The following is a 15455-nucleotide window of genomic DNA, read 5'->3' on the forward strand; positions in this document are numbered from 1 at the left end:
TACGGCATGTTTTCAGATTCCAGATCTAGAGTTTCAATGGGGCAGAATCAGGGTCATTGTCAGAACTGCAAAGGAGACAGGACTAGGTAAGGTCTACTCTTCTTCCCTGTCCAAAGTGTGTGTGGGGGGGAGGGGGAATGAGGTCTAGCATTGACTTAAAGTATTTATCCAGTAACTGAGCCTGGAGATAAGATTAAACAGAAGAAAAATTCAAATATAACAGTGAAACATCATGGATTAAGATAAACCCAAGAGGTAAACCTGTAAGAAAAATGCAACTCTATAAAAATGCAAATAGAACTCTGGAAAAAATAAATTCTTCGCTACAAGGATTCCAACCACAGAAGAATAATTAAGATTCTTGGGGAGTTGGAAGGATAATAAATACTGAAGAAGAGAAGATAAAAATACGATCAAAATAATGGTCTTCCTCAAAAATGGAATGAATTAAAGAGAATGTGATCCTTCAATAAGAAAGTTCAGAACAATGTGAAGAGAATGAAAAGTTGGGAGACCACTTGATGTAGCTATTATAAAAATAACTATCCTAGAAAACAGGTCAAGAAAGAAAAACTTAAGAATCATTGAGTTCCTTGAATACCATCTCTTATGGGCTAGGACTGATTGAGGTCAATCTGATAGTTCAAGCTCGGGATCTAAATGAAATGAGATACTAGTAGATCACTTGACACTTGCCTACTTATCATCTCTAGAATGAAATATAATCCCATCAGTATGGAATTTAAATCTTCCTCAAATCCACCTTCAACTCTCATACTCTACATTCCAGCTAAAATAGATTGTAAAAGTTGGCATGTCATCTTCAGATTTTTTCTAAAGCTATCTCTGTCTTCCTTTACCTAGAAGACATTTCTCCTTATCCTCAGCCTCTAAGAAAGCATTATCTATATTAAAAAAATAGCTCAAGTATAATCTTTATAAAGTTGTTAGTTCTCTGTTCCTTCTCAGATGACCTTGTATTTTATTATCTGCAGACATGATACATGCAGAATATGAACTTTTTGACACAGATTATTTTATTATTGTCTATTACTTGTCTATAACATAGTTCCCTTCATGTTGCATGTGTCATGAATATAATGTCAGCTGCAAATTTGGAAAAATGCTATATATTCTTTTAACAATATCATTAATTAAAATGTTGGTCAGAAGACAAGAGGCAAATCTTCAAAGCATTCTTCTTCAGAAACCTCTCCAAATTGATATCATTTCACTAATAACATTTTTGTTTACTCAACTAGTTCTTAATATACCTAATTATATTATCACTAAACCCATGTCATCCCATTTCATCCACAAGGATAGTATGAGAAAGCGTCAAATACTTTGTTGAAATTCAGGTACATTATACTTATAAAAATCTCCTAATCTGTGAATCTAGTGATCTTGATAACAGTGTTTTGAGTCTGGCATTAATGATGCTTGGTGAACCTATACAGGCTCTAATTAATAATCATTTCCTATTCTAAAATGTTACAAATGATTCACTTAATATGTTCTACAATTTCTGCCAAGAATTGAAATCAAGTTCACTGCAATATAATTTTTAAATTTTATTTTTCTTTTTTTCCTTTTCTTAAAAGAAAGACAATTTTAATTGATTGTCTTTAGATCTACCTTTCCTCTGCTGTTCTTGATAGTTTTTCAAAGTTTTTCAGAAATCACTGGCAAGATTTCAACACCAACACCCATGTACTATTGCTTTCAGTACCTTCAATATTGTTCATTGTGGATTAGTTTAAGTTAAGTGATCTGTTAGCATTCATTGTGCATCTTCTCTTGGAGTTTAACTTGGTATGGATAGTTTTCCTTTTCTCCTTTCCACTTGAATAATCATCTTCCCCAAAAAGAGAAATCAGAACCAAAACAAAAATTGGCCACTCTTCTCTTCTGTTCATTGTTTTTCATCTTTATTGAACCTTTTCTTCTTCTTTTCAACTTCCCCTTTAAAAAAATGCAACAATTTCTAAGACCATGGGATTCTATCTTTTCTCTAAACTCTTAAAAATTTGTATAGTAATTTTTCAGTTATATCTGTCTCCTTGTGACTCTCTTTGGGATTTTCTTAGCAAAGACACTGATTTGCCATTTCTTTCTCTAGCTCATTTTACAGATGAGAAAACTGAGGTAAACAGGGTTAAGTAACTTGCTCAGGTTAACATAGTAGTTTGAGATTGGATTTGAACTTATTTAAGAAAGATTTTCTTAACTTCAAGCCTGATATTCTATACATTGCATCACCTTATTGCCATTAAGCTGTTTTAAATTTGCCTATGCTCATTTTCTTCACTTTACCCCAAATTCAAAAAAAAATGGTTTATCACTTTCCCCAATATTTCTATTATTTTGACTTCATTAACCTGTTTCTACTTGTCATTCAGAATAAGGTCCAAAATAACAATACTATCATTGCTTCCTTTATCTTTTGAACCATGAAATTATTTTTAAGGCAAGTCAAATTAACATTTGCTTTGATTTAGAGAAATCATGTTCTCTTGATGTCATCACTTTTTTCTCCGTTTACTGATTCTCAGATCCTCTCTGCCATCACTTTTTCTCTGGTTCATAGATTTCCTCAAAGAGGTATATCTTCTTTTCTTTTTGAAAAATATAGTTATTCCATGTCAAGTTTTAAGTCAAGTCTCAGGGATAACTATGAAGTTCTAGTTTCCTCCTTGCTTTAGAATTTCATGTTTTAAATAATAAAATTCAAAGATTCCAAGCCACTCTTCCTCTTCTATGGTAGTTCTAATCAAGAACAAATGCTCTATCTACTCTATCATCTTGCTAGCTGCTTAGTAAGTGTAGCAAGTACAGATCAAGTTAGTATCTACAAAGCTCTGAAGGATCAGCAAATGTATTAAAGACTCAGAAATCAAAAGTAAAGACTGGAATGAGGAGTGGAATTTTGGAGGGGCAGAAGAGTTTTGGTCCATAGTGAATGAGACCTTGGTTGATACTAGTAAACAAAAGAGAAGAGCAAAGATATCTAAGGGGGGTATGGAGTGATGTTATAAGGAACACATTTCTCCTTGTCTAAAAGACAGGGTTGGGATATAAAGGCTGGTCATAACTGAGGTGAATCATATGTCCATGCACTTGTTTATATAAAAGAGAATAATGAGCAAAAAGTCAGTACCATCAAGAGCTGGTACAGATTCATATCACCTGGACATTACAGCTAGAGGAGTTCATGCTGTCACTTTCCAACTCAACAGCTGGAAAGAGAATATTAGAATCTAAAGTAGCAAGACTGTTTTGAACTTCCTGAAATTTGGTCTTGTCCATCATCTGAAAGGAACCATGCCCACATATTTTAATGTATTGTGTTTTCTATTCCTGTAGCTTCAATAGTTATAAGTATAAGTGTGTATATATATATATATATATATATATATATATATATATATATACATGTAGCATACTTATGTGTTTATATTTACTATAACTATGCTTACAAATATAATTATTTAGAGTTAAACCATGTAGTGTGAAATGTTTTGTTATACTATGTTTATGTAATTGGAATCTATTAAAACTCATTAATGAAAAAGACAGGTGGTTATTTGTCAATACTACCACTTGTCAAGTGGTTAAATAAGGAAAGTGTTTTGTAAACCTTATAAAACTATGCAGATGTGAATTATTTGATCCCCACTCATGGTTATTCAAGTGTAGTCAAGAGCAAGTATTAACTATTGCCTGTCTTTAATTTTTCTGCTCATTTTTATTTTTGAGACAATAGATGACCAAATAATGGTTATTTTGCAGTCTATGAGAAAAGAAGTCTAATTTCAATTTTGTTTCATGATTTTTATTTCTCTTCTTTATCAATATGTTATATTGAAACCAGTAATAAAATTCTAATCGAGGGAAGAAAAACAATACTTTTCATATATAAAACAAAATATATTAGATGATTAAAAGTGTTCACTGATGCTCAGTTGTAGAATCATGACTTCAGCATGTTAGGAGCATCTAAATCTAATCTCTTATTACATAGGGCAGGGAGCTATTGGTTATCTTCCACTCCTAGGCTGGAAGACTTGACTTTAATTTATGAAAATTTTAGAATACATTGTTAGATGTTGGTTTGTAAGTAAGAGAAATGGTGGTCACTTTTAGTTAGTATGAATTCAACAAAAACAAGTCATTTCAAATCAGCTTTTTTTCTTTTGTTTGATGGGAATGGCATGACATGTGAATACTATACTCATAATATTGCTAGGTTTCAATATAACATTTAACTATATCTTATATGAGTTTAGTGAACAAGATGAAGATATATAGGATAGATAAAAGTGTAGTCAGGTAGTTTTAAACCTTTCTGGGCAACCAAACTAAAAAAAAAAAAAGTGATGATTGATGGTCTTATGTCAAGTTAGAAGGAAATGCAATTGAATTCATCGAGTCAACAAAAGACAGATATTCCATGATACACTAAGCCAGGTATATTCCACCAACATTCCTGACCTCAGGTGTCATGTATTGCATACAGGCACTATGTTCACATTTTGTCCTTTGGGTTTGTGTTTTAATTGCTCTTGTCACCACAGTAGCTTTCTATGGTCAAGGTTCTTTTCTGTTTCTTGCTCTTTTTCTTTTGATATTTCCTTCCCCCTCCACACTTTTACGGTTGAGCTCTGCTCCTGGTGTAAAGGTGGCATTGTCCCAAGCTTTCTGTGCAGGTCTGAGTCTTACTTTTGAGCTTAAGGGCCCCTTGTGTTTGCAAGGAGTAGCTTTGCCTGTTCTTTTCAGGAAACAAGCTGGTTTCCTAGAGTTTGCCTTCTGAAGTGAGACTGGAAATTGCCCCATTGGTTTGCTCCTCTACTGAGGCAGGACTGAGAATTTTAGTTTTAAGACGCTCTCATTGGCTTTCCCAGAGTCTACTTGAGCTGGGCTGAACACCCTTTTCATCCCAGTGAGACTGACATTTCTTAAAGTTTTTTTTAGTCTATTTCAAGTTGGAGAGTAGTTTCATTTCATTACACTCTGTTCAGAGCCTTGGTTTCATGTGGTTTTTCAAAGACAACTTGGAGAGTTTAAGCAGCTTCCTGGCTTTACTCTGTCATCCTGGTTCTACCCCTGAAAGTTGCTAGGCACTGTATTTATATTCTGCCTAGGTTAATGAAGTCAGGTTGAGAATCTGGGGAAGGAATGGGATGTTTGATAGGATTCATGTGGAAATGACAATGTGATGCAAGGGAAGAAGGATAGTAGTTTTCTTCCCCCAGAGCTCTGACATGGTAGGATTGCTTCTTCCCATTATTTGTGTTTTTTTTTAACTCTACTCTTGCTGGGATATCTGCAATTAGGACAAATATCCTCCTAAATGCTGGAGTTCTAGTGCAGGGAAGTAAAGAAATTTATTCTCTGGTATTTGCCTTAAGGGTGTATCTTAAGGTATAATAACTCTGACCATACACTAAAGGTTACAAATCCATATTTTATTACAAACCCATTTTTCTTAGAATATATAAGATATTTCCTTAGCTTTTTTTTTTTTTTGGTAGTTAGTAGCTTCTTGCCAAAGCCTAGTACTAATAGGAATTTGTCATGTATGTTGACTGAGAGGAGATTCTCAAGCAGTATCAAGTTGCTAATTGCTTTATATTTCTGTTTTCTTTTCTTGAAGAGTGACTTCTCACTACATATTTTTACTTCTCTTACCACCCTGTTCTCTCTATAGCATTAAGATCTATAGTTTAAATCTCCTGCTTTTCATACATAAAGACCTTTGAGCTATTGACTATCTAAATTTTTATTACCATCCCTCCCTCTTGATTTTGTCTCTAAATTATTCTGATAGTCTTGCAATTTCATATCTACTTCTCTATAGTACTTGATATACTAAATCTGTATGGGCAGCTTTCCTATAGTTTGCTGAAATTGTGCTGTCAGCTCTTTCCCCAACCATTTGGATCAATACATTTAATTGTGTACAATTCTAAATGAAACATCAGTGATAAGACATAAGTGACAACATTTCACATAAGGGTATCCCTGACTCAGCTCTTCAAAATGAGACAATATCATAGAGATAATTAGAACTTAGATTATTGGAAGTTCTCAGCAGATGACTGCTCAAATTTCTACAGAAGTTTAAAGGTAATACAATACTATTCACAATCCCAGAGGTAGAAAATATATTTATAGTTAGTTCCATTTCACAGATGGGAAGATTGAGGATTGGAGAGATTAAATGATAATTTTGAATGTTGGTTTTTTTGGGGAAAGAAAGAAGAAAAATGTGATAGTGGCAGAAGTAGCTTGTGAAAAATACCTTTCTTTTATTTCAATCAAAGTCAACAAGTATTTACTGAGTGTTTTCTATATAATAGACAATGGACTAAGTTCTAATGATTCAAAAAAAAAAAGGCAAAAAAAGAACTGTTCTTAAAGAGTTTATTTTCTAATTGAATATATGCATATAGTGTAAAGGGGAAGTAATAAAAGAAAAAAAATCACTGTAAAGGAGGATGGGGGCACAGAAAAGTTATTATATAAGATGATATTTTAACAGAATTTTTAAGGAATCCAGACAACTCAAATAGTAAGGGAGGAAAGGAAGAACATTCCAAGCATGGGTTTTGCCAGAGAAAAAACACTGAGTTGTAATGTTGAGTGGATGGGCTGATACATCAGACTGGAGGAGAGTAACTAAAATAATTCTGCTAAGATAAGAATGGCTTTTAGAGATCAAATAGTGTATTTTATATTTGATCCTGGAGATGATAGGGAGCCATTGGAGTGTAGTTGGGGGCATATATTTAATATGATGAGACTTGTGCTTTAGGAAAATTCTTTGGATAAATAAGGAATGGAGAGATGATATGCTAGGAAGTCTTAATGGAATGGATTCAAAGGACATTTTGAGGGGTTTGCATTGGTAAAAGAAGGGCAACCTCTTTGTGAGACAAGTGAGGATAAACACACACACACACACACACACACACACACACACACACACACACATATTTTCAAATATGAGGCAAAATTCCCCGCTAAGAGAAGGAGAGGAAGAAGTGTCATGGGAGATTTGATAAGATAAATGGAATTTCAGTGTTTATGAACATGGAAATGGAATATTTGTGGGTGATGGCAAGATCAAGAATATAGCCTCTGTGCTGAAGTAGAGTGGAAGAGTAGGTCAAAGGAAAGGCATAAATTGAACAATGGGGAATTTGGAGAAGTGGTACTTGAGAGAGTATCAATATGCATGTTTCAATCCTTTTGTATGCAAAGGGTATTAGTGGGAGGGGTAGATTAATGTAAAATCATTTTTCATTGAGAAAATATAAACTATTTCAAATATTAGTTTGATGTACTTCATTTTCTTTTTGAGGTTTCAGTTATTCATCCTTGCTTATGATGCTTTCTATTCATCTGCTTGTGATTTAAATCTTAATCCAGAATTTATTCTTTGAATTTTTGGGCTTTCATTTTTTCCCTGCATAATAGAGGACTGAAACATGCTCCCTCAAGATACTCCCTATAGATAACTTCTCTAAATTCCCTATTGTTCAACTTTTACCTTAGGGGTGTACTAAGTAAATTGATTTGGGGGGTGAGGAGTGGGGAAGGAAAAAAGGCAATTGGCCTAAACTAGGGTCTAAGGCTCTAAGAATTTAGTGTGCTTTCTCTCCTATTTGTAGCTCCAGTCCCCTACCCTCATCCCATTCCCTTTTTAGTCACTTTCTCTTTACTTGTCAGGAAAGGATAGAATCTACTGCCTCTTGAGAAGTTGGGGAGAGCAGTCTGTTCAAGCAGAAATATTACCGTGGGGAACAAAAGGGATCTTTATCATTGAACCCTGAGTCATGTCTGGGTATTTATTTCGTCTCACTGTACCTTACTTTTGTAATCTGATGGGGATGTATTTATGTGGGAGCTGTCTATATTTGAGTTCTCCAATGTTATTTTGTGTGGTTTTTATTTTATGCAATATGCTATCTCATGAATTGTTGGTGCACATAATTCCACATAATTCCTTTTTCTGATCTTTATTGAGGAATGGGGAGAGGAACTTCCATAAGTTCCATAATTATTAGATCATGTCCATTCCCTAGTAATTTTTAAAATGAATTTAACTCACTTCTTTTTCTAACCCATTTTTCCAATTGAAATAAATTAAGTCGCTTTTTATTCTCATGTAATCCTGTAGATAACTTTTCTCCTTATGAATCAACAGTTTTTAACAACAACAAAACCCAAAAAAAAAAACAAACAAAAAAACCCCCAATAACAAAAATACTTACTCTTAGCCTTACTTGAGGGAAGTGTAATTTAACTCTCTTTAGGTACTTAAAAAGTTTATTTGAGAGTACAGAGGTTTACTGATGGCTCTTTATCTGCAGAAAAAAAAAAAAAACAAGGGAATAAGAATTTAAATAAGAGAAAGGAAGATTTTCTCTTTGAGAAGGATGATTAAACTATTAAACCTAATACTAAAGAATGCTATGTCATATTGCCATCACAAATATTTTTAATCACAATGTTAACAATTTAAGAAAATTACTTTTTTTTTTTTTTTTAGGAAACACCAAAACTGGAACAGGGTGGTGTTTATGATTTCTCAGTCTTCGCAGAAATTAGATTCCTTGATGTCTTTTACTCAATCTGGTGGGAAAGTTTTAAAATATTCTGGTTTTCCCAGAGATTAGATTCCTTAGTATTTTTTCCTCAATCTAGTGGAAAAGTCTTAAAACATTCTGATTTTCCCAACCCTTTCCAATGGTATATACCTTGTGTACACTATTTTCTTTGCTGCTTCTTTTGGTTTTAAACTAAATTCTTTCAAAACCTGGAGGAGTTTCTTTTTCCTTTTTTTTTTTTTTTTTCTGTTTCTCTATGAAGATAAAAACTGAATGCACATTCGCGTTAAAGATGTTGTATCTATTGGATGCTACTGCACTCTAATAAGATTGATGCATTCATATCTAAACATGTTCAGTTGTGGATTTAATGCATTCAGAGAATTGACTATATGATTAAAAGTGTGTGGCTCAAAGGATACTCTTTAACTATATCTACAGAGATAATTAACTAACAGTCAATAACATAAATTTGCACTGTAGGTGCACATCTTCATTTTTTTCATAGGTTCCTTGTATAAGAAACCCATTCATTACTAATCTTTTTTTTGTATCTGCAAAAGAAAGAGAAAAATAGAAGGCTGGTTATTTGAAAAACCTTGGCAAAAGCTGAACTATACAAGTTGCCTTATGTTATATTAAATTTTCCCCCAATTTATCGAATTTTGTTTCATTTCCTTTATGTGTTTGAATTGTTGCTATAGTTAAATGATTTTTGGGGGAGAGGTGACAAATGAACTTGCAAATTAAAGATTTTTCATGTATGGACAGTGACAGTATTTTGAACATTCATTTAAGTATATTGTAAAATTAGTTGACGTAAAGTGCAAAAATATAATTTAAAAATATTCTTTGAATTTTGTTATTGAGCAATGGGGAATAAGTAAAAAAACAATTTGGGGGGGAGGGGTAGGAGAAAGTGACATAATCACAGTTGTGCACCAAGAAGGAATATCAATATAGCTGTAAGACTAATGTAATAATCCAGGTAGCCACTTATAAAAGCCTAGGTTAAAGTAGTAGCCATGAGAACAGAGAGTTTGAGACAATATAAGACTTTGCAGAAATAGAGCTACAGGAATAAAAGCAGATTGGATATGGAAGCAGATGACTGTGTTTAAGTTTGCACTTGTAAAGTAAGTGAGATGAGTTTAATAGGGTTAGAAATGTAAACATTATGTGAGGGGGTTCAAGCAGTGATTTGTTATGATCTGTAAAAGGGTGTGTTTGCCAATATGTATTGGAATTGGCATGCCTACATGAATATCACATAGAATTGAGAGCCTTGACTTTGGATCTGATTCTCATGTTGGTAGTGCTGGGCACTCCAAAAATGAAGTCAGGATAATTAATTATCTGAGTTGATGAAATGTGTACTCTTTAGTATATGGCAAAGAGTCCAGGGACATCTAATATCTGAATGTGAGAATGAGAGTCCATTATAACAAGTCTTTTCCATGAAGTCTTTCTAGGTCTTCCTTCTAAAAAAATGATATTTCATTTTTCTCCTAGCACTTTGGATCTCTGCTTTGTCTTTGTTACATTTTGGCTTTTATCATTGTTATTTGTATGTAGCTTTTCTCCTCCTCATTAGAATTTTAGATTCTTTGAGGGCAGAGATCATGCTATTTTTCATTGTTATATTTCTAGAACTCAGTACAGTGCCTTGTACTTAAAAATGTTGTTTTGTCTAGACCTGTGATTTCATTGATTTAGGGAACTAATTGTCTCCACTAATAAGGACTAGCAACAATTCAGCATCTTCTTTGTTTTAGAGTATCCTAAGATACTAGTATAAAGGTATTAAGAGGTGGTACCTGACCTTAGGTCTAGACTCTGAGGCTTCTACTAAATCTTATTTTTGCTTAGTAGGCACTCTACAAAAATCTGAATCATAATGATAATATGATTCAGTAGTAAGATTGAAAGAAAGCTCTTTTAGTATTGTATGTACTTGCACATATTTGTAGGGGTATGCCATGATGCAAATGAACCAAATGGAGAAGAAGATAACATAAAATTCTTTTAAAAGAATACAATTGATGGATTAAGGATCCATCCTGGAGGAGGATTTCCTATGAAGAGAATTTTCAGATTGGCTAAAATGACAGAAGAAAGATAATGATGAATGTTGAAGGGGATGTGAGAAAAGTGGGACACTAATACATTGTTGATGGAGTTGTGAATTGATCCCACCTTTCCCAACTATGCCCAAAAGGCTATCAAACTGTGCATACCCTTTGATTTAGCAGTGTATATACTGGGCCTATATTCTAAAGAGATCATAAGGGAGGGGAAAGGACCCACATATGCAAAAATGTTGATAGCATTTTGTAATGACAAGGAACTGGAAACTGAGTGGATGCCCATCAGTTGGAGAATGGCTGAATACATTATGGTATATGAATGTTATGGAATATTGTTATTTTATAAGAAATGATCAGGAAGATGATTTTAGAGAAGCCTGGAGAGACTTTTACAAAATGATGTTAAGTGAAGTCATTAGAATCAAGACTACATTGTACGTAACAACAAGATTATGTGGTGATCATTTCTGATGGATATGACTCTTATTAATAGCAAGGTGATTCAGGCCAATTCAAATGGTCTTATGATGGAGAGAGCCATCTGTACCTAGAGAGAGGATTGTGGGGACTGAGTGTGGATCACAACCTAGTGTTTTCACTATTTTTGTTGTTGTTTGCTTGCATTTTGTTTATTTTCTCATTTTTTTTCCTTTTTCAACTGATTGTTCTTGAGCAGTATAATAATTGTGGAAATATATATAAAATAATTGCACATGTTTAATGTATTGTATTACTTGCAATCTGGGGAGAGGATGAGAGGAAGGATGGGGAGAAAAAAATTTGGAGCAACGGGTTTTACAGTGGTGAATGTTGAAAATTATGTATATGTTTTGAAAATAAAAAGCTTTAAATTTAAAAAAGGTCACAGAAAAAATTAAATAAAATTAGCTTTAAAAAACACTATGAGTAGGGAGTGGTTAACAATGATAAGAAACTGAGACTATCACTTCATCCTTTGGAACAGGAAGGGGGAAATGGGTGTAGACATAGAGAAATTTTGAAATATGGGGGAGGGATGTTAGAGCATTTTATCTAAAATGATTTCAGTCTTTTCACTTAAATGGGAGTTTGCTCTATGTGTAGGGTAAGGAATCGGTTGAGAATTCAAGGAAAAGGAAATAAATTGAAATGATGGAGTAGTTGAGATAGGGAAGCAATGAGATCAGATTGCATAGTTCAAGCTAAAAGGGACCTCATTTTTTTTCCATCTGAATTTGTTATACATTTATATTTTGTCTTTTTTTAAAAAAGTCTCAATCATTTGGCAATTAAAAGGTCACAAAATCTGAGATTTGGAAAGGAAGTAAAGAGCTACCTAGATCATCCAGTCTATATATATGAAGCAACATATCCTTTGCATTTAGTAATTTATGGAAAATGACTATTTCATCCTAGCTTGGAGGTCTCCAGAGAGAAAAAATAGAGCACATCTCAAGGTGGTGTTATCCATTTACATGCATATATACATCCATATATACATATGTGTATGCTTTAATACATGCATATTTGCATTTAAATAAATCTGTTTGTCTAAAATATCAATCCTTTGATCTAGAGCTTTTTCTTTAAAAAATATCCTTCTCCCCCAAACGTTATTTTGCATATTAAACATCTTTATTTTATTTAGCCAAATATAAACTGGAAACCCTTTGTCATCTTTATACATGTTCTGAGCATTCTTCAGCTCTTCAATACTCTTCCTAAAACTAGAATCCCAAATTATAACACTATGTTTATATTTAGATGTCTGTCTGGGGCAGAGTACAGGTAAGACTTATATACCCCCTCTAATCTTGTGTAATGTAAATCTCCTCACACTGCCAAACATTAGTTTTCTTGATTGCCATATCACCCTGTTGTTGAAAAATGTAAAGTTTAACAGTAATTGTGTTCTGAGACAATGCATGGAAGAGATTAGGAAATAGCTGTGATAGCTTGGTATACCAAGCAGTTTTATTTGATATATGGCTCTGGCAAGTATTTCAAGTATTGTCAAATCTTGCTGTTGAGTAAAAAAAATGGAAAAAAAGAAGTAAAAACCACTTACAATATGTGAAGCACAGTGTTAAGGAATAACAATACAAAAGCAAAGTTGGCCCTGTCCTCAAGGAACTGAGAGTCTAATGAGGAACATAACATTGTGGTGGCTGTGGTGAATAGAAAAGAACACTTTGATCCTGCATGAACCATGATCTCATTGTAAAAAATAGTTCTTTGTCTTTATGCTTTAAACAAACATTTTTTTCTTTCATTTTTATGATATGATAAATAAGTTTTTTTTTTATATTGAAATGTTGATTCTACTTTGGTACAGACATCACTTTTTTTTTTTTTCATTCTCATGGGTATCACTTGGTTTGTAAATTTGAAAAGTAGGCACTGTCTTATCATGTATTGATTGATGAGCAGTTTAGCAAAGAAGACTTGAATTTCAAGAGCAGGTTCTAATTCAAAGTGAAATAGTAAAGGGGATATTCCAGTACACTGCTGAATGTGATTTTCTTATCGGTACTCAATGCATCATAAATAATAATGGAAGTAAATGCACCTTTAGCTGAAAGAGTTAGCAGTAAAATTAGGACTGATTTTCTGATTGCATTTTTCTTACCAGGTATCAAGGTCAACTTTCGAACAAGGGAACCTGAGGGTTTGATTGTGTTAGCGGTATCACCTGGCAATCAAGAGGAATACTTTGCACTTCAGCTGAAGAGAGGACGTCCTTACTTTCTTTATGATCCTCAGGTAAGAGACTATGAAAGCTTAAGAAAAAATAATTTAAACAGTCTTCTTTCTAAGTTTCCTGAAGGCAAGGACTGGGTTATCATCCCTTCAATACCCTAGTTCCTAATCAGTGAATATTCACAATGATTCAATGAAGGTTGATTGAGATTTTTGCGATCAGCTAATTAGCTCAGTTGTTTAGAACTCATTTGAAGAAACTGAGGTAGATATTGTTAAATAATTTGCATAGGTCATTCAGGTAGTAAATATCTGAGGCTGGATTTTTCTCAGGAAGATGAACTTTATTGACCTGAGGCTTGGACTTCTCTTCATTGTCTAGTGATATAAAATATTGTTTCATATGGTTATTATTAGGTTTTAATTTTTATTATGAGAACTGTTTGTTCACATACTTTATCTTCTTGCTTTTGGAGAAATAGCTTTGACCTTATATCGAATATTTCAAATGATAGAGAATTATAGATTTAGATCATACCTATTAAATTTCCAGTCTGAGTATTTATACTTTGGAAATTAGCAAATGCTACAAATCAAAGGTTAAATTATTATTTTGTTGAATGTTTAGATTCAGTAAAGTGATGGAGAAAAAATTAGGGCCAATAGTAGTTAAAAGTATGTCATACACACATATCTTTCTTTTTTTTAGTCCAATCCATTTATTTTACAGATAAAAAAGTCATCATAGAGAGATAAATTAACTTATATCAGGTGAAACAAAGAATAATTATTAATAATATCTAGAATTTATATGGTACTTCAGGACTTGCAAAGATTTTTGCCCATATTTTATTTAATCCACACAACAGCCCTGAAAGGTAGGTATTTTTATTACTTCCATTTTAAAGATGAGGAAATTGAAACAGAGGTTAAATGATTTTTCCAGAATCATGCAGCTACCAATATTTAAAGAATTCAAACTCTCATGCCAATTCCAAGTATGTACACTTTACCATTTAGCTACTAACCATTAAGTATAAAAATCAGAATTCCAATTCAAGCCTTCTGACTCAAACCCAAATCCTTTTTTTTTGAAAAATTAACAAATTAATTTTTGACACACATTGCTTTATGAATTAAGTTGAGAGAGAAAAATCAGAGCAAAAAGGAAAATCCAATGATTTTTTAAAAATCACTTTATTTTTAAAAATTAAAGAGATTAAAAAAACAAACAAACAGAAAAAAGAAGTGAACCCAGCATGTGTTGATTTACCTTCAATCTCCATAGTTTTGTTTTGGTTTGATTTGGTTTTGGATGCAGATGGCATTTTCTGTCCAAAGTCTATTGGGACTGCTTTGAATCACGGAACCACTGTGAAGAACCAAGTCTTTCATAGTCGATCATTGCACATTCTTGCTGTTGTTGTGTACAATGTATTCCTGGTTCTTCTAGAAGGGAGCTGTGGGATATCTTGAAACAATTCCCTTCTCTTCTCTCCTTCCATAGACTGATAACAAATCATCATGCATACCTCTCTAACAAGAATAGGAATAGTTGAGAATAACCAATAACATAGAATTGTAAATATGGATAGAATTGAGAATATAACTGTAGATAATTTGTGATATAGATCTGATTATGAAGTGGTGGCCTTAAAACTTTTATGTTATTTAACATATTTAAAAATAAGTTTAACAGTTACTGACATATGATTTGAAATCTCTTAAGTATTATTGTTTCTCACTGTAAAATCTTAAATTCAACTTTTTTTTTTTTGCTTCTATCATGCTAAGCACCATGAGTACTTATTTGACACATTCCCTGCCCTCAAAAATCTTATAGTCTTGCTCAAGAGAAAAGATTAACACACACACAAAAAAATCATAATAAAAGTCTATCAGCTGCATCTATAAAACCATGCAGATTTTTGTATCTTTGGTTTGGGGAAGCATAGGATTTCATAACATATATCTGGAATCTTGGATATCACACCTTTATCAGATTTTATGCAAATATTCCCCTACCTTAAGAAGAATGCTTTCATTTTTTCTGTGTATTTAGTAGCTCTGTGCA

At 33.0% G+C, this 15455-nt stretch overlaps 1 protein-coding gene across 1 annotated transcript in view; it reads left to right on the forward strand.

Moving 5' to 3' along the window:
* Positions 1–15455, forward strand: part of USH2A (usherin) — a 998601-nt gene that overhangs the window by 351186 nt on the left and 631960 nt on the right. Inside the window, exon 21 of the mRNA XM_051996749.1 lies at positions 13314–13444. Within this exon, the coding sequence (XP_051852709.1) occupies positions 13314–13444 (131 nt within the window). The remainder of the gene's footprint in view (positions 1–13313; positions 13445–15455) is intronic.

This window comes from Antechinus flavipes, chromosome 4 (genome assembly GCF_016432865.1).
Source record: "Antechinus flavipes isolate AdamAnt ecotype Samford, QLD, Australia chromosome 4, AdamAnt_v2, whole genome shotgun sequence".
NCBI classification, from domain to species: Eukaryota; Metazoa; Chordata; class Mammalia; order Dasyuromorphia; family Dasyuridae; genus Antechinus; species Antechinus flavipes.